This window comes from Colletes latitarsis, chromosome 8, assembly GCF_051014445.1.
Source record: "Colletes latitarsis isolate SP2378_abdomen chromosome 8, iyColLati1, whole genome shotgun sequence".
Taxonomy (NCBI): Eukaryota; Metazoa; Arthropoda; class Insecta; order Hymenoptera; family Colletidae; genus Colletes; species Colletes latitarsis.
The window spans coordinates 21,099,410-21,125,238 of NC_135141.1; the positions used below are offsets into that span (position 1 = coordinate 21,099,410).

The following is a 25,829-nucleotide window of genomic DNA, read 5'->3' on the forward strand; positions in this document are numbered from 1 at the left end:
CTAACGAAATCGTACGAGCATATTGATTAATTAGTACTTAATGAAGCATCTAAATCAATGTTGAATTAATGTTAAACGCGAGTGGCGTGTTCACCCGTGTTAATAACGCAACGTAACGCGTACGTCAACGAATGTAGTTCATTGCTAGTCAAAATCATGTATCTAGACCGAACGCGTATCTCATTTTTGTCAATAGTTAGCAATGTCCCTCCGTTCACATGATTTCGCGATCTATATCCAATGCGAAGCGTAATGGATCGGGATAACGAATAAACAATTAATGACTGTTTATCCGTTACCCGTTAAACGCGAATAAAAATTCTAAATTAGAATTCTCTGTAAACGATTTAAAATTTTAAATAGATAAAAAAAAATCACACGGTCCAAAGACGGGTTCAAGGTATCGACAATTAAGATGGTGAAGTACAGGTTGTTTTTTCTGTATAATTTAAACAAATATCGAGAATATCCCAGAACTCGTCAAGGATGTTCGACGCGACTAAAATTCCAACGATTACTCGACCCGTTAAAGAGAAGCGCATAAAAAACTACTGTACGATTGCAAAACTATTGAATCTAAACATTAGAGGTTGTTATCTAACGATCGCGAATCGTCAAGTGTTCGAAAAACCTTGATGATCGCGACCACGTGTCAACCGCGACCGGGCGTCGTGCAGCAAACACACGAACCCGCGTATCCCCCGAACGACTCGTTGAACCACACGCGCGCACGTACACACACACACAGACGATACCAAGAGGAGACACGTATGTACGTGGCGAGCAGCCAAAGAAACACGAGAACGTATCCACCTGCGAGATCACACAAGCGGGGTACGTGGACGCAGACGCGGAACGCAGACGCAAAACGGTGGCGTAGAGGAGAGCATGGCTCGCGCGAGCCAAGGATAGCCGAAGCCTGGTGCACCGGATTACGTATAAGGACAATTACCTTGCTCGTCCTGGTAGGCGTCGTTGTTGGCAGGCGAGGGTGGCGGCGGTGCTGTCCCGTATCTCGAGGTCGTCGACTCGTAGGCCGACCAGGAGGACGGTGGCAGGCCACCACGATGACGGTCTAAATGGGGCGGGGGCGGCGGCCCGGAGGCATACGGGCCGGTTCTCGAGTAAAGCCGATCCCTCGCCCTGGTCGATGTCACGTGGTAAGAGCTGGCAGGAGGTGGACGGCCGCGGGGTATGTAGCCGCCAGGATCACCGGGAGAAGGATCAGCCGGATGGCCGCCAACGACGACGCCGCCGCCGCCGCCGACGCCACCGACAACGCCAACACCGCCCCCAGAACCGACCCCTCGACCGCTTCTCTCGCTGCTGTAGAAACTTCCGTGTGAGCCACGTGACTCGAAGCCCTCGCCGGCTCGTTCTCTGTCGCGGTCTCTTTCCCGCTCCCTCTCGCGATCCCTCTCCCTCTCCCGGTCCCTCTCTCTCTCCCTGTCTCTGTCACGGTCCCTGTCCCGATCCCTGTCTCGATCTCTGTCCCTCTCCCTCTCCCTGTCCCTCTCTCTGTCGTTAATGCCGCCGCCGCCACCGCCACCGCCGCCACCGACGCCGACGCCGCCGACGACGACGACGCTGAGTCCACTCCCGACGGCGCTGACTCCGCCGCCTGCGCCTCCGCCGCCGCCAGCGACGCTGCTGCCGCCGCCACCGCTGACTCCGCCACCGACGCTGCCGACGACGATCCCGGAACCGACGACGCCGACTCCTCCGACACCGCTGACTCCTCCCCCGCTAACGACGCCGGATCCGTGATCCTCCGAACTTCTGAAACACCCAAGGATCCGCGTTTAACCCCTTTCCTTGCTTAACGCGATTGCCACCTCTGGGAAAAAATTTCATGTGAGACTCTAGCAGCTAAAATAAGACGAAAATCAAGAATATCAATTTCTTGATCGAGGCTTCGTTAAAAAGTTAGTGACAAAATTAAATTAAAAAATTTCAAATCATTCTGGAAATATTATTTTTAGTTGCGGGGGTCGATTACAAACATTTTTGGTGAATAGTCATACCCCCGAAATCCTACCCACTTTCGAATAGGTGGACAAACTTTTCGACAAAATTAAAAAATTTCATATCGTTCTGGAAAAATTATATTCGGTTGTGGGAGTCAATTATAATCATTTTTGGCAAATACACATACCCCCGAAATCCTACGCACTTCCCAGAAAAAAATCCTTTCCCAAAAATATAATGTGAGGTTAGAAATGTTGCCCCGAAATGTCATGCGTATCTTTAGAACATCATAACTCCTGTACGAATTGGTGGATTTTTATGTTCCAAAAGGCAAACGACGCGTATTTAGGAAAGGAATATTTAGAAATTCCAAGACTATTCGAAATTTATTCCTTAACCACATAAAGTCAGAAAACCCCCCATAAAAAGGGTCCAATTTTCAAACGATCGTAACTCCTATAATAGTAGGTGTATCTCATTGAAATTTAATCCGGAAGTAGAGCTCATGGGTAGCTACACGAAAGTATTAGAAAACTTTTCTGTAGGACGTCAAACAAAATTACTAAAAATGAAAAACGAATTTTTAAGAAAAATCGACAGAAGGTAGGTGTCTAAATCTTTCGACGAAAAAAAAAGTTTCCAATCGTTCTGAAAAAATTATTTTCGGTTGCAAGGGTCCCAAATTCTTACGCTCTTTCGAGAAAAAAATTCTTCAAAAAAAAATCGAAAGATTCGATTATTACACCGAAAGTAACGTTCACGCAGTTTTATACCTCAACCGAAAATTTAATTATTACGCGTAGCTTAAGGGCCATTTACCGCCATCTAAAAATATCTATCCTTATAAATTATGTTCCATATTTTGTGAAAAGATCATTACTTTAGTTTTTATTTCGTCGCTCAACGATCAACAACGAGAAACTTCGTTACATGAGAACCAAAAAAATTTACTTCGCCTTGAGGATAACTTATGTATATTATATGTATATCAATTAAAATTTAAGCATTCATATATAAATATTACAATCATAAAAAGTATGGTACTAAAAATATACTCTGACGGCTGTTCGCGTAATTTTATTATCGATGATTTTACAAGGACTAATAGAAGTCACCGTCAACGTTAAAATTTTTAATATTGTCTAATAAATGCAATACGACAGTCAATTTTCAGTTTTAAATAAATACTATAGCATTTTCGTCCCGCCCAATTAACTTCTTCGAGATAAATATTAGTGTGACACATATGGTTCACGTGATATGGTTATACAACACATACAGGGTGTTCGGACACCCCTGGGAAAAATTTTAATGGGAGATTCTAGAGGCCAAAATAAGACCAAAATCAAGAATACCAATTTGTTGATGAAGGCTTTGTTAAACAGTTATTAACGGTTAAAGTTCCGACAGTACTGAATTTTTTTCTCGAAAATGCGCAAGATTTCGGGGATATGTCTATTCACCAAAAATGATTATAATTGACCACCGCAACCGAAAATAATTTTTCCAGAACGATTTGGAACTTTTTTTTTCCGTCGGAAAATTTAACACCTTCTCGAATTTTTTTCTAGAAAGTGGGTAGGATTTCGGGGGTATGTCTATTCACCAAAAATGATTGTAATTGACCCCAGCAACCGAAAATAATTTTTTCAGAATTAATTAAAAATTTTTTTTTTCGTCGAAAAATTTAGGCACCTACCCCCTGTCGATTTTTCTTAAAAATTCCTTTTTCATTTTTAGTAATTTTGTTTGACGCCCTACAGAAAAGTTATCTAATACTTTTTTATAGGTACCCATGAGCTCTACTTCAGAAAAAAGTTTCATTGAAATATATTCACAATTGTAGGAGTTATGGCTGTTTGAAAATTGGACCATTTTTATGGGGTTTTTCTCATTTTGCGGGGACAGGGACCAACTTTTCGAATATTTTTGCGATTTGTACATATTCTCTATCAAAATACGCGTAGTTTGCTTTTTTAAACATTAAAATCGTCCAATCCGTTCAGAAGTTATGACACTTTAAAGATTCGCATGAAAATTCGGGCAGACATTTCTGGCCAGAAATTACATTTTCGGTAAGGAATTTTTTTCTCGAAACTGAGTAGGATTTCGGGGGTATGTCTATTCACCAAAAATGATTGTAATTGACCCCAGCAACCGAAAATAATTTTTTCAGAATTAATTAAAAATTTTTTTTTTCGTCGAAAAATTTAGGCACCTACCTAAAAATTCCTTTTTCATTTTTAGTAATTTTGTTTGACGCCCTACAGAAAAGTTGTCTAATACTTTTTTGAAGGTACCCATGAGCTCTACTTCAGAAAAAAGTTTCATTGAAATATATTCACAATTGTAGGAGTTATGGCTGCTTGAAAATTGGACCATTTTTATGGGGTTTTTCTCATTTTGCGGGGACAGGGACCAACTTTTCGAATATTTTTGCGATTTGTACATTTTCTCCATCAAAATACGCGTAGTTTGCTTTTTTAAACATTAAAATCGTCCAATCCGTTCAGAAGTTATGACGTTTTAAAGATTCGCATGAAAATTCGGGCAGACATTTCTGGCCAAAAATTATATTTTCGGTAAGGAATTTTTTTCTCGAAAGTATGTAGGATTTCGAGAGTATGTGTAATGACCAAAAATGATTGTAATTGACACCCGCACCCGAAAATAATTTTTTTAGAACGATTCGAAAGTCTTTTTTTTCACCCAAAACTTTCAACACTTACTCGAATTTTTTTCTCGAAAGTGGGTAGGATTTCAGAAATATGTGTATTCACCAAAAATGATTGTAATAGACCCCCGCAACCGAAAATAATTTTTCCAGAACGATTTGAAATTTTTGAATTTAATTGTTAATAACTTTTTAACAAAGCCTCCATCAACAAATTGGTTTTCTTGATTTTCGTCTTATTTTGGCCTCTAGAATCCCCCATTAAAATCTTTCCCAGGGCTGGCCGAACACCCTGTTTATTTTTTTAGCCATCATTAAAGGTATTGAGAATAAAAGAATAAACTGTTTAAAATCAGTGGGTTAAAATTTTCACTCTAATTGAACATGGATGGTTGGCCAAGTTAACACAACCGTTATTCATCTTTTCACGATACTACGCGATTTCCGCATTTGGCATTTGCACATGGCAGTTAGGCTATTTTGCGTGTACCTTATTATTTAATCATAAACTTATTCTGTATTTTATTTTTCAAATTTATGATTTTCATTTTTTAGAAAAGTTTGTTTAATAATATTTGCTCTGTTACAATAAAGACATTGTTTTTATCAACTGATATTGCTCATAAACATTAAGAAGGAAGGAGTAAACATTCCGTTAAAAGAATATTCATTTAATTTTCGAAGTACAATTATAAACATTATTTTGAAAGAAAAACTTGACAGAAAAGGGGTTAATAGTATTATGCACTGCGTGTTATACAAATGTGACCGCAACTTATCGTACAAACACAAATTATTTTATTGTTTTCGTCGTATGTTCGGTCACATAACATGGTTCGATTCTATTGTATTCAGACGCTAATAGAACACGCATTGGATTATACATGTCACGATTTCCTAAAAAGTGCTGCGTATTCAGAAATCACTTTTTGCAAAGTATCATTCACGAAAGTCGACGATAAGATTTTTTCAATATCTGACTTTTTGCCCCACGAACTAATAAATCGTAGGTCATTAGACTGCAGTGTAGTCGATAATGCATCGACAAAACTATGACTTATTTCGTACATACTTAGGTGAAAAGATACAGATTTTCCATTTATTTTATTTAACATCTTTATTACGCAAACACAAGGGTACAGATGATACAAAAACGAATGAAATAAAAAGTACACAACTTGCGTGCAAGACGAGATGCAGCTAAAATGTTATTGAAACATAACCTCAATAACCTCAGATAACTCTTCTTTTTCAACGGACGAAAAAATGAAGTACAAGCAGTCGCGAATATATCACGGCCTCGTAATTCTACGCTACCAGCGGCTGGTAAAATTTGTAATAAAACTTCGTTTAGATTTTTCACGGTAAAGACATCAATCATTCCTCTGACGTCACTAGCGCCAGCTAGGTGAATGTTATTTCAAGTTCTTGCGACCGTTGGTCGACGTGCTTCTCAAATGTTAAATCGACTAATCCTTGGAACCTGAACGTCAACCTTGCATCATTAAATTCAAGAGGAATGTGCAGGCAGGACATTGCGTCGATGTCGTTTATTTTATTTCCAGGTGACTGTCTATGGTTTCTACAGCTTATCCTTGAAAACAGTCAGCGTCACTTAATGCTTGGTGTTCCGCAACGGGCAATTTTAAAATCAATATTCTCAAGAACGAAGTCTCGGGGAAAAGATTATAAGAAAACAAACTATTAATTTTGATTATTTCTATTAGTAGCAGTAATAACATTAAATTTAAATTATACAGCTCCCTTGCTGAATTTCTAGACACGTCACACTGTTACCAACAGTTTTTCAGTGGAGAAAAATATACCTAGATATATGCCGGCTTGTACCTAACAAGCGTATCGCTTAGCATGTATGTACTCGAGTGCGTCTCGAGTAGATCGCTATATTCGTTTCACGATACGTGGAATTATCGTAATAACGACTAATTCGTCAAAAGTATGGATTTAAGCGTTTCTGAACGAGGCTACGACCGGTCTCCACGTCGGTTAATCTCCGTACCAAGATGATACGATTTCCCCTCGTCGTCTAACGCTAACCGCTCTTCCTGCTTACGTCTTTATCGGGACGGTCGTACCCGTCGGGGTCAAAGTTCGAAAACGTGGCTCGTTATCATGATGCTGCGTCGAAGTTCGCCGTGTATCTTACCACTCTTTCCTGAATGTATTTATGCGCGTGAATAGGTTAGGTTTCCCCTCTGTGTGTTCGATGCAACGACATGCACGAGCGTGTAATCGAGTCGAAGAATCAGCGGCCTTTCACCCGACGCCTCCTCGTGTTCATTCCGTTACCATACGGTCACCGTGCTTATCTCTCACCTTCGCGAGAAACTTCGACCTGAATTTCTTTAAAGGCTTGGATTACGCGCGGCCGTTTCTCGTTTCTCGAACGATCTTGTTTGCCTGCGCGAAAAACCGGGACGTTGCCATGCGAGCGCCAACTTTTACACACGTCGCGCGGAGAAATTTTCCGTTAACCAGACGTCACCCTTTTTATTGGAATCGGCTTTGTCTGGCCGGAAACACCTTCCGTTTCCACTACCCGCCATTTGCATAATCGAATTTCGCGTCGATGCGATTTACAAACATTTCCAGAATGTTTTTGCCCACGACGTTAATACCGTTCCTACCGCGGCTTTACGTATACAGTTTTGTCGTGAACATTTTTATTTTTTCCATTATTGAAAATTTTTTGCTTCAATAACTATATAGTTATAATTGTTACTAATGTATAGACTGTTCAGCCACACCTGGGAAAAATTTTAATGGGAGATTCTAGCGACTAAAATAAGACGATAAATCAAGAATATCAATTTCTTGACTGAGGCTTCATTAAATAGTTACTAAAAAATTAAATTAAAAAAATTCAAATCATTCTAAAAAAATTAGTTTTGGTTGCGACGGGCAATTACAATCAATTTTTGTGAATAGACATAACATCTAAATCCTACGCACTTTTGAGAAAAAAATTCGAGTAGGTGGAGAAATTTGTCGAAAAAATTGAAAAATTTCAAATTGTCCTGAAAAAATTATTTTCGGTCTCGGGGTTCAATTACAATCAATTTTGGTGAATAGACATACCCTCGAAATCCTACGCACTTTCCAGAAAAAAATTCGAGTAAGTGAATAAATTTTTCAACAAAATTAAAAACTTTCTTATCGTTCGGGAAAAATTATTTTCGATTCCGGGGTTCAATTACAATCAATTTTGGTGAATAGACATACCCTCGAAATCCTAAATATTGTCGAGAAAAAAATTCATTACCGAAAATATAATTTCGGACCGGAAATGTCACTCGAAAATATCTGGCGTATCTTTAAAATGTCATAACTTCTGAACGGATTGAAGGATTTTAATGTTTCAAACGACAACCAACGCGTATTTTAGTGAAGAATATGTAGACACTGCAAAAATATTCGAAAAGTTGATCCTTGATCCCGCAAAATGAGAAAAACTCCATAAAAATGGTCCATTTTTCAAACAGCCATAACTCCTGCAATAGTGAATATACTTCATTGAAACTTTTTTCTGAAATAGAGCTCATGGGTACCTACAAAAAAGTATTAGACAACTTTTTTGTAGGGCGTCAAACAAAATTACTAAAAATGAAAAAGGAATTTTTAAGAAAAATTGACAGGGGGTAGCTGCCTAAATTTTTCGACGAAAAAAAAATTTTTAATTAATTCTGAAAAAATTATTTTTGGTTGCGGGGGTCAATTACAATCATTTTTGGTGAATACACATACCCTCGAAATCCTAATCATTGTCGAGAAAAAAATTCATTACCGAAAATATAATTTCGGACCGGAAATGTCACTCGAAAATATCTGGCGTATCTTTAAAATGTCATAACTTCTGAACGGATTGAAGGATTTTAATGTTTCAAACGACAATCAACGCGTATTTTAGTGGAGAATATGTAGACACTGCAAAAATATTCGAAAAGTTGATCCTTGATCCCGCAAAATGAGAAAAACTCCATAAAAATGGTTCAATTTTCAAACAGCCATAACTTCTACAATAGTGAACATATTTCATTGAAATTTTGGGGGGAAGTAGAGTTCATGGATACCTATAAAAAAGTATTAGACAACTTTACTGTAGGGCGTCAAACAAATTTAATAAAAATGGAAAACTAATTATTAAGAAAAATTAACGAGGGGTAGGGTATCTAAATTTTTCGGCGATAAAAAAAAATTTCAAATTGTTCTAAAAAAATTATTTTCGATTGTAGAGGACAATTATAATCATTTTTTATCAATAGGCATACCCTCGAAATCCTACCTGCTTTCGAGAAAAAAATTCGAGGTGTGAAATTTTTCGACAAAATTAAAAAATTTCAAATCGTTCTAAAAAAATTATTTTCGATTGTAGAAGACAATTAGAATCATTTTTTATCAATAGACACCCTCAAAATCCTACCTGCTTTCGGGAAAAAAATTCGAGGTGTGAAATTTTTCGACAAAATTAAAAAATTTCAAATCGTTCTGGAAGAATTATTTTCGGTTGCGGGGGTCAATTGCAATAATTTTTGGTGAATAGACCTATCCTCGAAATCCTGCCCACTTTTGAGAATAAAATTCAATACGGGTGGAACTTTAAACGTTAATAACTTTTTAACGAAACCTCCATCAACAAATTAGTATTCTTGATTTTCGTCTTATTTTGGTCTCTAGAATCTCCCATTAAAATTTTTCCCATGAGTGACCGAACACCTTGTATAGTTGTAATTGTTACTAATGTATATATTTTACGTAATTATTTTGGTTACGCAATCACGTAATTTTTACGTGATAATTTACGTAATATTTATTTTCTGTGATTAATAATTTTTTACTTAAATTTTTATAATAGAAAAATATCATAGTCGTTACGATCGTACCGATAAATGGCAATAAAAAAAGAATTGTACACAAATAAACAAGGCATCCAGTTTACCTTGAACAACATAATCCTAAATGAATTTCACAATATTTCTTGCGAAATGTGTCAATACGATAGTGACACGCCGTGATGAAATTTCATAAGATTTGAATCATAACGTGCAACAAAGTTTATAAAGTTAATGTTAAAATAAAACTTAATATATTGTCCCCAAAATGAATATAATATAATTTGCTTTCCTATTTATTATAGGTTTTACAACTGCTAATAATTTATGTTGAAATAAAAATTGTGAAATTTAAAAGGAAATTTATATAATGCATGACATGTATGTTGCGCACAAAATTCATTAATTGGTTAGTAAAAACTTACTAATCTATTAGTATACATTTCAGTCCAACTTTTGTAATATCCTTCCATGGAAACCGAAGGCATTTATTTCTATTTATTTCAGATACGTTAAAACGCGTTAAAAATAAAATAAGTTTTATTTCAATACTTAAGATAAAAGCAGGTAAGTAGTTCTGATAAGATTCCTTATCGACCGATATATACTTCACATAAAATTCCAACAACGCTTCATCAAGGTGTAATACAATAAACATTTCATCGCTATTAATTTTATCGACTAGCATTATGCAAAAGTGATAAAGACTCGAGAAAGAACGGAACATTCTTTTTCATTAATTGCATTATTACGATATAACAGTTTGCGTCAAACCGTCTCGTAAGCATTCTATTGCGTGTGGAAATTGCAAATGAAACGCAGTCGGTAAGAAAGAGGTCGATCTGTACCTTGCAAGAAAATAAATTCGCAATAGTTGTTTTCGGAGCGGGAAGATAAGGTTAAGCCGGTGACAATCGTTTAATTATCGTATGATCTTACGGGTCCAAGATAATAAAACATTTAGAGACACGTAAACAAGCGAGGCCGAACGTAGGAGCGTTTAATGTCAGTTTCGTGCCACGAAGATCGCGGATAAAAAAGTTCAACTTCGAAGGAGCGTATCCTGTCGGTACGGTCTCGCGCGGGAAATACGATAACTTTTTTTGTCCACGAGTACGAACGAAAAAAAACATGCCACCGAGTCGTCCAGTCATGCGTTCGAATATGAAGGACAAAACGATATACGGTATCAGTCACGCGACCGATGGTAATTCGATATCGTCGACGCGAATTCGGGGAAACGCGTCTTCGAAAAATCTACTTCGAGACGATTTGACCGTTGCCCCGGATCGCATTAATTTATCGATTCGACCTGTTATTTAGAAGCCTCTGTACGTACCTACTTGAAAAAATTCCAGATATCAAACGCGACGACTCATTCCGTCATAAATATACCGGCATTAACTTATCGAACGTGATAATTTTATTGGTATCGATCCTAAGTAACACTTATCAGAGACAACGATTCTAAAAGAATTTGCAAGCAGCGGTTTCCATTCGTTTTTATTATACCGTCGCAACTAATACAGAATGAACGGTTAAAAGTATATTTTTATTTTACTCGAAAGGGGGGACCGCGAAGTGTATATAGAAACTGTGTCATAAATCTATGTGTCGTTTACGTTCTGTCTGCTGGTCGCATGTGTTGGAACATTCTGCACGTCGATGTTTACCTTGGAAAAGTGCAATACTGTTCCTTTGTTATGACGGGCGACGTGCACAATTTCCTAGAATCTCGGATTTAAGTTTGCCATAAAACACTAGTTGCCATGGCCGCCGATAAGATATTTTCAGGGTCGTATTAATGCGTGTTGCGTATACGTGCTGATAGCGAACGACGTGAAACTATTAATTTCCTTTTAGACTTTGAGTAGCTACGCGTTACCTGTTACTAAATTTACATTATCGCTATGGCAAAATTATTTCCTTAAATAGAATTACGCACGAGACTGAAATTATTAGTACAAACAGGGATATCGTTGTATAATACACATTTCCGTCTCATGATCGCCTTAACAGAGTAACAGAAGTAAAAAAGAAGTTAAGTCAACTACGTATTTTATGCTGGTGTATAGTCCATCCATATAGATGATTCATATGCAAATCGTAAACCTTGTTATCAATTCGTAAACCGTAAACAATGATGTCACTGTCGGAACGATGCTACGTACACCTTTATTTGTTCAATAATCGTGATGATCAGCTGACTAAATATCTATTCGATAAACTCGAAAGGAAGAGCTATTCTAGATTGATAAATTTCGACATTCGTTTGATCGACGAAAATAAAGGAACGTGGATATTAACATTTATAAAATGCCACGTTTTTCGATTATAACTCGTGGATACTTCCCAACTGTCACAGTGTAGAGATTCTTTGGCTTATTAAAATCACTTCGTATTAAATGTAATTGCGTGGGGCGTACTTCCTACACGACTGTAAGGTAAAGGAAAGGTAATAAATAATTTTAACTCGATACATGAATTTTCGTTCGATGGGTACGGGTTCGAAACGTTTTAAGCACGTTACTGCAGTTGGAACAGCCTCTTTTACCCCTCCGACGCGGTTCACAGCCGCCAACGTCTTACTGCGCACGCGTATAACCGTACAGCATGGCAACATCGCGAATGACCACGTCGTCACGGTCACCTGATTTTTCGTGGAAACGCGACGCTACCGCGCGCGCGGATAAGGTATGCGAGACAAATACTGATAGAATATTGGCTTTAATGCCAGTCGAGTCCCGACGTATCTTTGAATTCGAAAAAAAAAGTTCCCGATGGCGGGGTTGCGCAGACATAACCTCCCTTCTCGTACGACGAACGGAGAAATTACGAGGCATTTTCTAAAATCGTACGCGGCAAGGTGATTCGGACCAACGCGCACGGAGACGGGAATAGCCAGGGCAGTGAACAGTCGACATACGTGTAACGTGTATCACGTGGTCTGGTAAAACGAGTGCGTGGCAGAAACGTTTTCGTCGTTCGAAGAGGTGCCACGACATACGCGGATTCCGTTTGCAACGATACTGTGCTCGAGCAACGACACGATAGCAAGCCTCTACCTGATCGATTATCCGGCCTGTTTATTTCTGCGAATACGATTTCGTGTCTACATGGCTCGTGACCGCGAATGACAGTATAATTCTATTACAATAGCATCGTACGATCGCTGAGAAACGCGGACGTAATCGTTACAGAAAAAGAGGAAACTATGGCTTCGCCGGGTATTATGGCGCGACGTTAATTAGGTTGCGTTTACAGTGGCGATAAATTTCTTTCTTCGTCCGGCAACGAAAATTGTTGAAACGAGCACGTTGCACTATTTCGTAGTTGAACGACAAATTTATCGGGGTAAAGAGGTCGTTCTAGGGATCTCGCTGATTTATGAAACTCATTATTAAGCGGTACCGTTCGAACGAGGGAATAAATTTTATTGCAATATTCCGTTGTGCATTGCGTTTAATGTGTTGTCTGCGACGGATCGCTTCATTCCGTTTAAACGTGTTTGGCGAGCGGAAATATATCTTCCGAGCAGCATTGAAATTGGTGATATACTTTGCTGAATTATTAAAACGTTCGGTTCGTACGAATCGTTCTACGGTGAACGTTAGAAAAATGCACGAGTCGTGTAAGAAATTAAGGCTCTTATCGATCGTAGACGTTTAGTGGCTCTTGCGTTCTCGGCCGTGAACATATTTTGCTAATTTAAAGGTCTTCGTTTTGTTAAACGCTTTTCTTTTATAAAATTGTAACTTTTTGATAAACATATATTCATCTCACCTGCGTATTCTTTAGGTGCTATAACCCTTCGTCTTAATTCCTTATAGTAAATTGTGTTTCTCTTATTTTATATCTGGCAATATTGATAATATATGTAACGTGAAATTTCATCCAACTATAAAATGTCTTCTTTATTTCGTCTCTCTATTCTCCTCTATAAAAATATGTAAGAATAAATCTCCTGGTCGTAAACCTTTGGTGACGCCGCAAGGAAGGTGTAAGAAACGATTTTTACGATGTCGCGAAATGTTTTTGATCGTTTGAAAAATTTTCAGCTTGGAATGAAACAGCGCATTATAAAATACAACGTCGAATCAACCGTAATGCTGAAGCACAGGGTTAACGAACGCGATATGATCTTAGTTTTAAATCGACGCCATTTTTACTTTCGTATCTAGTTCTTAAAATAAAACTGTACGCGTATACGTTGCAGAGCGGTCGAGTGAAATGTGTACGATTTGTACATGAAAAGAAAGTCGACTTTCAATAAACTCCCCGATATTGCTTCGAATCCGTGTTTGATACGATCGATACACTTGCCGACAATAGAGATACTTTTCGATAGCACTTTCTGTAATCCAAAATCACTGCAATCCAATACTGCAACTACCAAGATGATAGAAACGATGAAAGCGCATCTTTCTCACATGTTGGTCGACGCACTCGCAAAGAAATACATTATTCCTATCCATTAGACCAATATTTTGGTACGCCATTTTTAAACTATTTTTCCCAGATACTTCGTTCTCTTCAAGTTCTTTTTTTTATTAATGTAATTTAAATCTCAAGAAAAAGATTGTTTTGCAGTGCTGTACAAACGTTTCAATACATTGTAATACTTCACATAATACAATAAAAATTTAAACATTAAATTCTTTAAACAAATATATTCAGTAGTATTTATACTTGCAGACAAGGTTTTCAATAAAAAGAATATGAATAAAGCCAAACCCGGAAATCAATTGAAGGATGAAAATCTGAATAATGTTGTGTAACTTCCTACAATTTGTATCATTATATACACTTTGAACTGAAAGTGGCCAATAGAAGGTAAGGTATTCTAATAAACTATTAAATATATAGATACGATTTTAAATAAATTTGAGTTTATGTGATATTGAAATATACAGGGTGTTCGGCCATCCGCGGGAAAAATTTTAATGGTAGATTCTAGAGGCCAAAATAAGACGAAAATCAAGAATATCAATTTCTTGATTGAGGCTTCATTAAAAAGTTATTAACAAATTAAATTAAAAAATTTCAAATAGTTCTGGAAAAATTATTTTTGATTGCAGGGGTCAATTATAAGCATTTTTGGTGAATAGACATATCCCTGAAATCCTACCCACTTTCGAGAAAAAAATTCAAGTAGGTATTGAAATTTTTGGACGAAATTAAAAAATTTCAAATCATACTAAAAAAATTATTTTTAGTTATAGGGATCAATTACAAGCACTTTTGGTGAATAAACGTTCCCCGAAATCCTATCCACTTTCGAGAAAAAAATTCGAGTAGGTATTGAAATTTTTGGACGAAATTAAAAAATTTCAAATCATACTAAAAAAATTATTTTTAGTTAAAAGGGTTAATTACAAGCATTTTTGGTGAATACGCATACCCCTGAAATCCTACGTACTTTCAAGAAAAAAAATTCTTAACCGAAAATGGTCGAACACCCTCTATAGTTGTCTTTACATAATATTTGATCTGTAAAAAATAATACTTTATTTTATTTGGCCCACTGAGGAAGAAGGTTATGCGCACCACTGTTATACAGGGTACTTCGCGCAATTAGGATGAATTTCTAAATTTACTTCCCTGTAAACTTTAATTTTTATTTATTTAATGATTTTATGCACTAAATAGAAACAAAATGTGCCTAAATTAGAATCGTGACTGTATATTCTTAAATCTTAGTTTCGTAAGAAGCATAGTATAACAACAAATTCCTATCGCCTGCTTCTTGTGATATAACAGATTATCTCGTAAGTCTTGCATTTTGTCGCGTGACGTAAAACAGTATTGCAATTATATAAAAGACGATCGTTCGTATTGACACATCCGTGACACAACAGTCCATAAATCCAACAATAGATTCGAGCCAGAACGCGTGGAGATATTCCAGACAGTACGTGAATTTTATTTGGAAGATAGACGGGGTTGAGTTTTATTTGGAAACAGATAATTAGCTGTTCATCAATAACAACATTTCAATGTCGGCGTTACCTGCTTCTGTGGCGTGTAATTTAATTAATTCTCCCTACGTGATTCGTCGCAAAACCTGCATTCATATATGTCGTTTCCGTGACCAAAATATCTTACTGCCTTGACTTTGAACCGCGCTACGTTTGTAATAATAATTATAATTTCACAGAGTTGTTAAATCCTTCGTCGTCATTCTCGCATGTGTTACCAAACTGATAAAAAAATTATTTGAATAGTGCTAGTATTATAATACAGTGTTTCTCAAACTTCATTTAACTGTAGACACCCTCAATAAAAGAAAAATAATCAGAACCTCCCTGGAGACACATTTCGTATTCCGTTATATAATTTTTTTTTTCATCAACACGTTTGTGAACTACAGATTGAAAAACACTGGTATTAATTCTTTACATAAAATTTTAACAAAAACAAAATTATTTAACGGGATATGAAAATATAAAATATATGTGTTTTGATATTGCAAGTATGCTTGGATCAAAGGCTCCCTACTCTCATGTCAGTTGATCTCTCTAAACGACAGAGAACATGTGCCTGTATGTTTGCATTAACACTTTGACTGCCACGTCATCCACATATGAGTGACAGGATTTTTAACTAAAGCAATTAATTCTCAGGTTGAAATGTTAAGGAAAATAAATATGAATAGGATTCATGAATTTTAGTTACGAAAATGAGTATTAACACAAATTAAAATTTGTGTGGTTTAGGATTGTATAAAGCCAAAGTTTTGGTCACCCAAAAAATTGCACGGCGTTGGCGTGGCAGTCAACGTGTTGAGAGACGAGAGATGGAACATTGGGGTAACCAACTGGTATGAAGGGAATCAGTCACCTTGAGCGGTCAATTGATTTTGACCTCATAACCTTTTGATTGTCGAGACAATCATTTACCCTTCCATCAAATGTGGTGATAAGTATTGACTAATAATGAGGATGTAAGCTGTCTATAAGACTCAGTTCATTTCTACGTTCTTCCTATACTTGAAACAAAATCACCTGTGCATGTGCTTGGAGACCAGATTTGGGTCAATTTTGTCTACGAATAACAAATACAACAATGTGTTTAAAGAGAAGGATCGTGACGATATAAAAAAGAAATTCGACAATACTAGGAGATATAATGTAAAAATATGGAACACAGAATTATGTGCTAAGTCTCTGAAAGTGTAGAGTATGTACTGATATCAGTAAAGCAAAAATTGGGGCATTTATCCCAGTTTTACCCATTATGATTTTTTTTTATTGGCTGCAAAATATTCCATCGACACTATCTAAACAGCTTCGAGTTAGTTTCCTATAGCGAGAAAGGTTATGGAGTGCAAAGGGCTAGATAAGAAATTTGCCCGTCTCTGCCACTAAGGCTTCGGGAGTATCTGATGCAAAAAAAACTTACCCGTGCGAGGGAAACCTGTGCTGAAGATGCTGTGGCTCGTAGTACTGTGTGGTAAGGGCTCGTTCGTCCAAGGTATGCTCAGTCGCGTGGGCCTTCGCTGCGGACTTGATATCCATGAACGCCACCGTCGCGGAAGCACCCCCGGTGCTGTTCGAGGAACCGCTACCCCCGCCACTGCTACCGTTCCCAGAACTGGAACCGGAACCACCCTCGTTGCCTTCTCCGAGGGAACCACCGGAACCTCCATCCACGGGGCATTCTTCGCCCCGCGGCAGCAGCTTGACGCTCTGCACGCGTCCATACCTGAAACATTCAAAATTTTAGGTTAATTGCTAGGTGAACGTACACTGCTCGAGAAAAAAAAGAAATTATATCCACACGGTCGAGGTAACGTTTTTAAAACGAGAAGGCTGTGCGTTACATTCGGCAAGCTAAGTATTCGGTTAAAAATTCTGCAATATGAAATACAATCTTGAACATATAACACAACAAATATAATATTTATGCGCATTTTTACCTAGATAACAGATAACTTTTATCGGTACCTCGCGTATACAGTTTTATCTGGATAAAAGTTTGTACGTCTGCTCATTTTTGTTCTTGAATTACCAGAAAAAAATTTGAATAAAATTGACAAAATAGCTGAGGTCAACAGTGATTCGAAACTATAAAAAAATATCGAAAAAGAATGCGAGGATTCAAAGAAACATGAATGATTGAAATTTTCTGTACTTTATCAGAATTCAGTGCATATTTGAGAGTAATAGAAGCAATGGTAACTGAACAGAACAATTCTTTGGATCCAGTTACTTTTTACTGTTTGATCAATTAAAAAGAGAAATATCTGCGAACGATTTTTTTCATATGAATTACTTTCTATTTACGCGTCGAAAATCGCACGAACTTTTTGGCTAACCTAATATTTTGCTCGACTGCAACTTGAAATCAGTGTGTTTAAAGAAAGCGCGTCTTGTTTTCACCCTATAGAAAACTGAGATATTGAATTTCGGACGAAATTAAAGAAAACAAAGAGCCAAAGTTGTTTCTGGCACACCCTGTGTACAGAAAGCTCGACAGTAGTAGAAACGGGGCTTACTAGGTGAGGTAGGGTAACGGGCAGGGAGTGGGGAGTCAAGCATCACGATAGGTCGATCGAGAGAAGAATATTACGCGCAAGCGCAAAGACTCCAACGGTTTCGGAGTATCTCGGAGAGTTGTTCTTCTAATCTCGCGTGAGTCGCACGTATTTCCTTGTGCGTTCTTCCGAAGAAATCCTTTGTTTTTTTTTTCTCCCGGATCACATACGCAGCTTCTAATATATCAACGAAAAATGCATTACAATCATCCGTTGTTTGTTCTTCACGCTCACAGGCGTCAGTATAACGCGTTAGAGAATGCACGAGAATTGGGCGGCACCTTGGACTATAGTTCGCTTGGATTTACTGCACAAAGTACTTACTAGGCCGTTACAAAATCAAGGAACGGTGGATTTATTTCGTTAAAACGAAAAACACGGGAGGACGCCAACTTATCACGATACTCGAGCACTTTTTGTATCGTGAAATGTCGGATCGTTTCGAATGGGGCGTGGTCCCTCTTCCATATGCCGTGTGATTCGATGGCGAGAAAGGGGCGCGCGAAGCTTTGTATAACGGGTTTTCATCTTTCTCGTTGCACTTCGTTTCGCTCGAACATTTTGAACATTTATTCGGCGTGTCGGAACAGGTTGGATCATCTGTAACGAGAGATGCCAACCGGTATAACTCAAGAATTATTCTAGAATGGTCTTCGAGTCGACGAGAATTAATTATCGGAGTTATCTCGATTTCGCTGCAAACGGAAAGGTGGAAGAGAAACGAATAAGTTTATAATATTGCAACATACACATCCTCTGGAAGATTGTTCTCACGAAATGGCTGCCGCAGCTGCGATGTGCCGTTTATACGCGACTTCCGTAATCTTTCCCATTCCACATTTCGCGCGTTTATTGTTCGCAAATATGATAGCGACCGATAGTACAAATTTTTCCACGGTTATTAACGTGTGATGTGTGGAGTGCTATTTCGAAATTTCGTTTTCTTCGTTGCAATACCAGACGATGAAATCGTTGTTTATGCGTGACGATGATATTTAAATAAAGTGAAGAAAAAAGAAAAAACACGCAGTGAATACGAGAGGATTGATATTAATTCATAATAGTTATCGTATCGGGCATTTATTCTACGTGACATTTTACGAAAGAGAACCGATCGCGCTCTGTTGCGTTGTGGCCGCAAAAGTTCCCATCCCACCCAGTTCGTTCAGTCTCCCTCTTGTTTTCTTCTCCTACACACATTCTTCCATGGAACATGCGCGCGCGTGTACACACAGACACATCCGAAGCCCTGAAAAGTCTCGCACACCACGGTAAACGTCCTTTTCTGTGGCACACATGAGTGAAAGCGGGTGAGAGGGGAGTGACGAGAGGAGAAGAAATAAGATAGAAGGCCATAGGAGGGGGGTGAGCCAAGTGCCACGGTGGCTGGCTGGCTGGCTGGCTAGCGAGCCACAAACCGTACCCATTCCCCTCCACGGTCCCTGCTTGCCGCTTGTCGAGGAATTTTACTTCGGCAGACTCGCTCCCAGGCTCAATTCCTTCGTTTCTCTCTACGAAGTACAGCGAGTTTTGCTTTATGTGAAAATATTAGCATGACTTTCCATAAATTTCAAGTCTCTAGGTCAGAGTTACGTTTTATCGACAAGAAACGCTGGTATATCAAATCCCGTAACGCGGTCTTTAGACACGGAGGCGTAATCGTCATGTCGAGTATACAATGCTGCAAAACGACACATAATCCACCCGTATCCGACTCGCTTGAAAATGCTCGAGCAAGTTTACGAACTGGATACGTACTTGTTGTGTGGAGAGAATAAACAGTGGTACTTCGATAGAGTACTCGAGAGTGTGTGATGTTCTTCGTTTTTATGTTTCGATCTTTAAGTGCTCAGCTTTTAGGATGGTCGTTTACGTTAATCATTATTTCTAATAGGAGTAACGTTTTACGTTTCCTGTAAAGTAATAGTGAATGCCTCGACATCGATCCCTCTTCTGTCACCAAGTGGAACGAAAATTCTAGGCTTTAACAGTGCTTTTAACGCCGTGCCTGTGGCACGTAACCAGTACGAAGTTCCTTTGAGAGACCGAGTCTCATGACCCACCGTAGTGGCATCCACTTGGACGATCGTTTGTCTTTGCACGTTTGAAATGGGAGACGTACAGGAAATCAATACATCGTCCCACGGTTAAGAGTTCCTAGGCTGTGTGTATGTGTGAGAATGAAAGCGAGAAAGAGAGACGGAGATATCCTCTATTCCTTCAAATCAATTAGCGTGCCACGCGTAATGTACATCAATTTTTATTCTTCAATTATTCACGATATTCTGCATTAAGGGAAACGGGGACGAAGACGTACGATGCTCGTAATTTGCGAAAACATATTGTCAAATCCATTGAATAAGACTTTTGTCGTAGAAATTTAGTGCTAGTGTTCCGCGTTACGTAATATCGAAATTTTTGTGATACTATGGAGTAATTCTACATCCTTTGAGACACATCGAGTAGTGCGTGTCGTATTTATCTACGAGTAACGAACGAGTAACGAACGAGTACTTCGATAAATATACCAACCAATCTAGCGTAGGAAGTTTAAATGCTGTGATAGAAAACCAGGTTTACCGGGTAGGATTCTTTATGTTTCTCCAGATCTCGGAATTCCAAGCCCCCGTGAGTGTGTCGATTTAACCTTAACAATACATGGAGGTTCTACGATTCCGCGAAGAACGGCACGAATAAAAAGGAATACAATGCAGAACGAGCACTACGGGATAACAACAAAGAAAGAAGGCTTTTGTTCCTCGACTTTTTCCCGTTCCCCTCGTGCCCCCTCGTGATTCCGTCATGGCTCTCACGAAATCGAATAAAAAAGCTGTATCGTGCTATGAGGACGTTAGCAATTCAGGAAATCTCCCTGGACGGTTAATAGACATTCGTCTAACGAACGACAAATACGAATTTCTTCCGAATCTTTAATCGTTTTTTTGTTTAGCATTTCTCAAATTTCATCTTCCTGCAGATCCCTCAATAAAGAAAAATGTTTAAAGAATCCTCTAGACTAGATTAAAATTATTCTACCTTTGATTTAGCTACAAAATATATCGATATTTTAACAATTTTTAATTAATTTAAATAGTTTCATTTTTTTGAAACTAATTTCTTCAATTTTATTCATTCTTCCGTAAGTATTTGCTTCAATTGAATTTTTTCTTGATCTTTCTACCAATTCTGACTAAATAAGTAAGGTTGGTAGTATGTATGCGCCATTATTTAACGATCTAGACCATGTAGTTCTGTTAGTTGTTATTATCTTTTAAAATGTTGAGATAAACATATTTTTTCCATCCTAGTCTCCATAAATACCAGTTTTCCATCGCCAATTCCTACTAAAATATTATTTGATGCGAAAAAACAATTGCTTTTATTTTCATGTTTTTCATTTTCCAAATATTGTGTAAACTAGTATAAAATAATTTTTCTTTCCAACGATGTCATTTTACTGCGTTCGTGTCTCACTTCCAAAATTATCGAAATTTTTTTTCATTTGTTTAATGCATGACAAAGATAATCAGCAATCGTCATATCGGGGATTTCCCATTCCGTTATTTCATAATTATGCCGTAAGAGAATATAATATTTCAACATAGTGCTTGAGATTTACCAATACTTGATATGTCCGGCTGGATAATTATAAGTCATATTTATAAGTACTCATGGCTTTATTTATTCTAAATAATTAAACGATTTTTATAACTGGTTTGTACCCCGTCGTCCTACAAAGTCAAATTGTACAGTTAATCATAGGATTTGAATTTTTTTCTGTACTTATACAAAATTTTTATCTTTTGTACCGCGTTGTAATGGAAATGTAATACGTTATATACATTCACCATCAGGGTAGACGTTCAGGAATGGGCCTACCTTCTTTTTCATCGCGTGTTTCTTCATGAAGGTGTCTTTCAGAGCACAATAGCATTATAAAGCTTTTGTTCCTTTATGATATTTAATCCTACAACTATTGCATAAACTTTCCTACATTCTTTCTCCCGGAAGAAAGACTTTATTCATATTCTTTGTCTTCGCTTCGTTAATCATTTATGAAAATTATGTTCGTTCGAAAATAAACAATAATAAGTATCTAAAAAACATCATTATTTTAATTTCAATCATTTTTATACATTAAATAGTGTTTAATGTAACAAATATGGCAAAATCAGTAGGCAGATATCGTTCATTCTAGTATAAATTCTTCGAAATCGAGGAGTGTCATGTCTGTCGCGGATATACAGCTAGTTGCAAAATTGAGCGTGCATGCACATTAGAAATATATTTACTTGAACATAACTTTTTTTCCAACGTACATTCGTATCTAAATCTATTTATTATTTTATGTACCGTACAGTGGATTCTACCAACTATGCTACTGATTTCTCGTAAACTTTCCTTTACAACGTATATTTACTACACGTTGAAGAGAAATATCTGTTTCCTTTCTTCGCGAAGTCATTGTTAAAACTGATGCACAATAACAAATGAAAACCAAAACAACTAGACGCTACGAATCTCATAATTTGATGCGATATAGGTCCGCTGTAATAAATAGTATACATTCTTAGATTTCCACATTGTACGTTGAATTCTGCGACTAGCTGTATGTAAAAGGTACGAAAAATCTCTTTGGAACAGTACCATTCTAGGCAGACGACACTGACACAAGCCGCAAACGTCGCAAGCAGCAACGTTGGGGACGCCTCAACGAGGCCGGCGAGGACGTGGCAACAGCGCTATGACTCAGCTCTCCTCGTTCCAACCGCTTCCCTCGCCCCCTAACCCCGCCACAGGCTACCTCTACGCAGCTGACGCCCTTCTCCTCCTGCCGGGAACTCCACCGCGGCACGACTCGATTCTATCCTTCCTCGTGTCGTGTCCGAGACTCCCCCCCTACCCTGGCCTCGTCTACCCGCTCCGTTCCGCTCCCCCTACCCGGCTTACCACTCCACGCTTTTTCCCTCCACCGCGACCCCAACTCTCTCGGGGTACTGACAACTCGTTTGTCCCCCTCTCTCGAAGCGTGCGCGGGCCGATTCCTACACGGCGTCGTCGTGCCACTGCCAAGACGAGCGTGCAAAGTCCCCTTTGGAAGAAAAACACCTACCTCTCTAGTTCCCCCCACGGTGCTCTTTCTGCTTTTTCTCTCTTTCCTGTCTGTCTTTGTCCTTACTCTCCCCCTACCTCCCTCTTTACGCGGCTACCCTACCCCCACTCTTCCTTTTTCTTCGTCCAACGGCTTCCTCCTTCTTGTTCCTTTTCTTCTGGATCTTCTCTCTTTCGGGGTTCTCTCCTCCCGCCATTTCGCTTCTGTATATCCGCTGCCCGAGCGAACAATGCAACGTGATCCAGGTGCAGGAAAAAAAAAAAAAAGAAGAAGCAGCAGAAGAAGAAGGACGGAGAAGCCCGCGAGCAGACGAAACAGAAGAGGGGACAGAACCGAAAGGCCAGCGGATGCGAGAAGACTGGAACGAAATTGCGCGACCGTTGTTTGCTAGCTATCTTTCGATTGTTTTTACTCGAGCCGATACGGCGTGACGTTTGACGGTAGTAACGGAATTATTTTAACGTACGATTAGATAAATAGCGGTAGCTGCGTTATCTAACCGTGATGATCTGTGGACGGTATTTTATGGTAGTCTTTAATTGTGCGTTGACGAAAACATTATTGGATATACGGTACAGACGGATCAGTTTTGAAAAAGAGAAAAGCTTATTCCAATCGTGCCTTCGATGTACAGGGAAATAATTATATACGTACATACGACTGTAGCATTTCGGTGCAAAATTATTTTCTCGCTCGTGTGAAACGTACCAATTAACTGACAGACGTTTTATTTAACGGGATATTTTACTGTAAACCTATCAAAAAATCGATTCGCTTTTACATTTCCTTGAAGAACGGAATTAAAAGTGTTGAAGAATAATATGTACTGAAGTAGTTAGTAATAATACATCAGGTATTGCAAATTACTTATTAGAAAAGGTAATAGAATAATAATCCTAATAATGGATTCTAACTTTGAATGTAAAATATTAAACTACAAACACCCGGTAAATATGAAACCTTTTTATAATTTAACGAATGAATGTAAATATTTATTCGATATAAAAAGAATGTATTAAGAAGTTTAATAATGGATTTTGTATTTACAAATATAAAAAGAATTAAAACATTTAAACACCTATTAATCACAAAACGCTTTCATAAGCTAACCTCAATAAATAAAACGAATATAATAAATATACCTATTCGGTATAAAACATGTGACTATCTTGAAAATATGTTATCGTGAAGTAATTTTCCCAACAATAAAATGCAGTCGCACCACCATTACTCAATGGACACGTCTAGTTAAGATAAGAAACAGCGCAACTTGCAGTTTACAAGTAAAATCAACATCGGCCTTAGAACATATAACATGCACATGACTTTGTTCCTGAAATGTGCTTCCCCGGCGATAATAAATTAAACCTTCTTGCTACGACGCTACGAATGCTTACTTCCTGCATTAATGTAACGAAAACACGGTTGAATAATTGCTCCCGAGCTGCGCGGAGCATGATATATTATTGTAGACGGCAGCCATTTTCCAATATTAGGTTTGGATGGTTCGACTGGTTACACCAATCGTTCAGCGAACGAATTATTTAACTTCGAACACCAATTTTTGTTTTTTCAGGTTTTGACAACTGATATTTTAATGTGTTTTAGTTTCTTTTTTTTTATGCATAGTCGAACGGAATCGCGTTTGTCTAGCTAGCTGATCCATAGGCAGCAGCCATGTTGGAATATTAGATTCAGGGAGAGACTTCGTCTATGGCAGCATTTCTCAAATCTTTTAGTCGAGTAAATAATCACAATCAAAATATACGTGTACGAAACATATACTCTGTTTTATTTATTTAATTACCAATTACTCCATTTAATATTATTTGTTATGTCTGAGTAACATACAGGGTGTTCGGCCATCCCTGGGAAAAATTTTAACGAGGGATTCTAGATGCCAAAATAAGACGAAAATCAAGAATACCAATTTGTCGATGGAGGCTTCGTTAAAAAGTTATTAACAATTAAACTCAAAAATTCCAAATCGTTCTGGAAAAATTATTTTCGGTTAAAGGGGCCAATTACAATCATTTTTGGTGAATAGACATACCTCCGAAATCCTACCCACTTTCTAGAAAAAAATTCGAGAAGGTGTGAAATTTTTCGACGGAAAAAGAAATTTTCAAATCATTCTGAAAAAATTATATTTAATTACAAGGGTCAATTACAAGCATTTTTGGTCATTACACATACCCCCGACATCCTACGCATTTTCGAGAAAAAAATTCGAGAAGGTGTGAAATTTTTCGACAGAAAAAAAAAATTTCAAATCGTTTTGGAAAAATTATATTTAATTACAGGGGTCATTTACAAGCATTTTTGGTCATTACACATACCCCCGAAATCCTACGCATTTCCGAGAAAAAAATTCCTTACCGAAAATCTAATTAGTTGTCTAGATTCTTCGACGAAAAAAAAAAAATTTCATATCGTTCTGGAAAAATTATTTTCGATTGCGGGGGTCAATTCCAATCACTTTCGGTGAATACATATTCCTTCGAAATCCTTCACACTTCCGAGAAAAAAATTCAGAAAGGTGGACAAATTTTTCGACAAAATTCAAAAATTTCAAATCGTTCTGGAAAAATTATTTCCGATTGCGGGGGTCAGTTGCAATCATTTTTGGTGAATAGACATACCCCCGAAATCTTGCGCATTTTCGAGAAAAAAATTCAGTACGGGCGG

The 25,829-nt window shown here is 37.9% G+C and overlaps 1 protein-coding gene across 5 annotated transcripts in view; it reads right to left on the reverse strand.

Annotated features, from left to right (window-relative positions):
* The window catches only part of LOC143344622 (uncharacterized), a 132,098-nt gene that overhangs the window by 22,771 nt on the left and 83,498 nt on the right, over positions 1–25,829 (reverse strand). For 4 of the 5 annotated variants that reach the window (XM_076770837.1, XM_076770836.1, XM_076770839.1 and 1 more), the window contains exons 2-3: positions 16,894–17,196; positions 953–1,779 (exon numbers count right to left, since the gene is read on the reverse strand). In XM_076770837.1, coding sequence (XP_076626952.1) covers positions 953–1,779; positions 16,894–17,196 — 1,130 coding nt within the window. Of the gene's footprint in view, positions 1–952; positions 1,780–16,893; positions 17,197–22,675; positions 22,924–25,829 lie in introns of those variants that run through there. The other variant, XM_076770840.1, reaches the window with a different exon arrangement.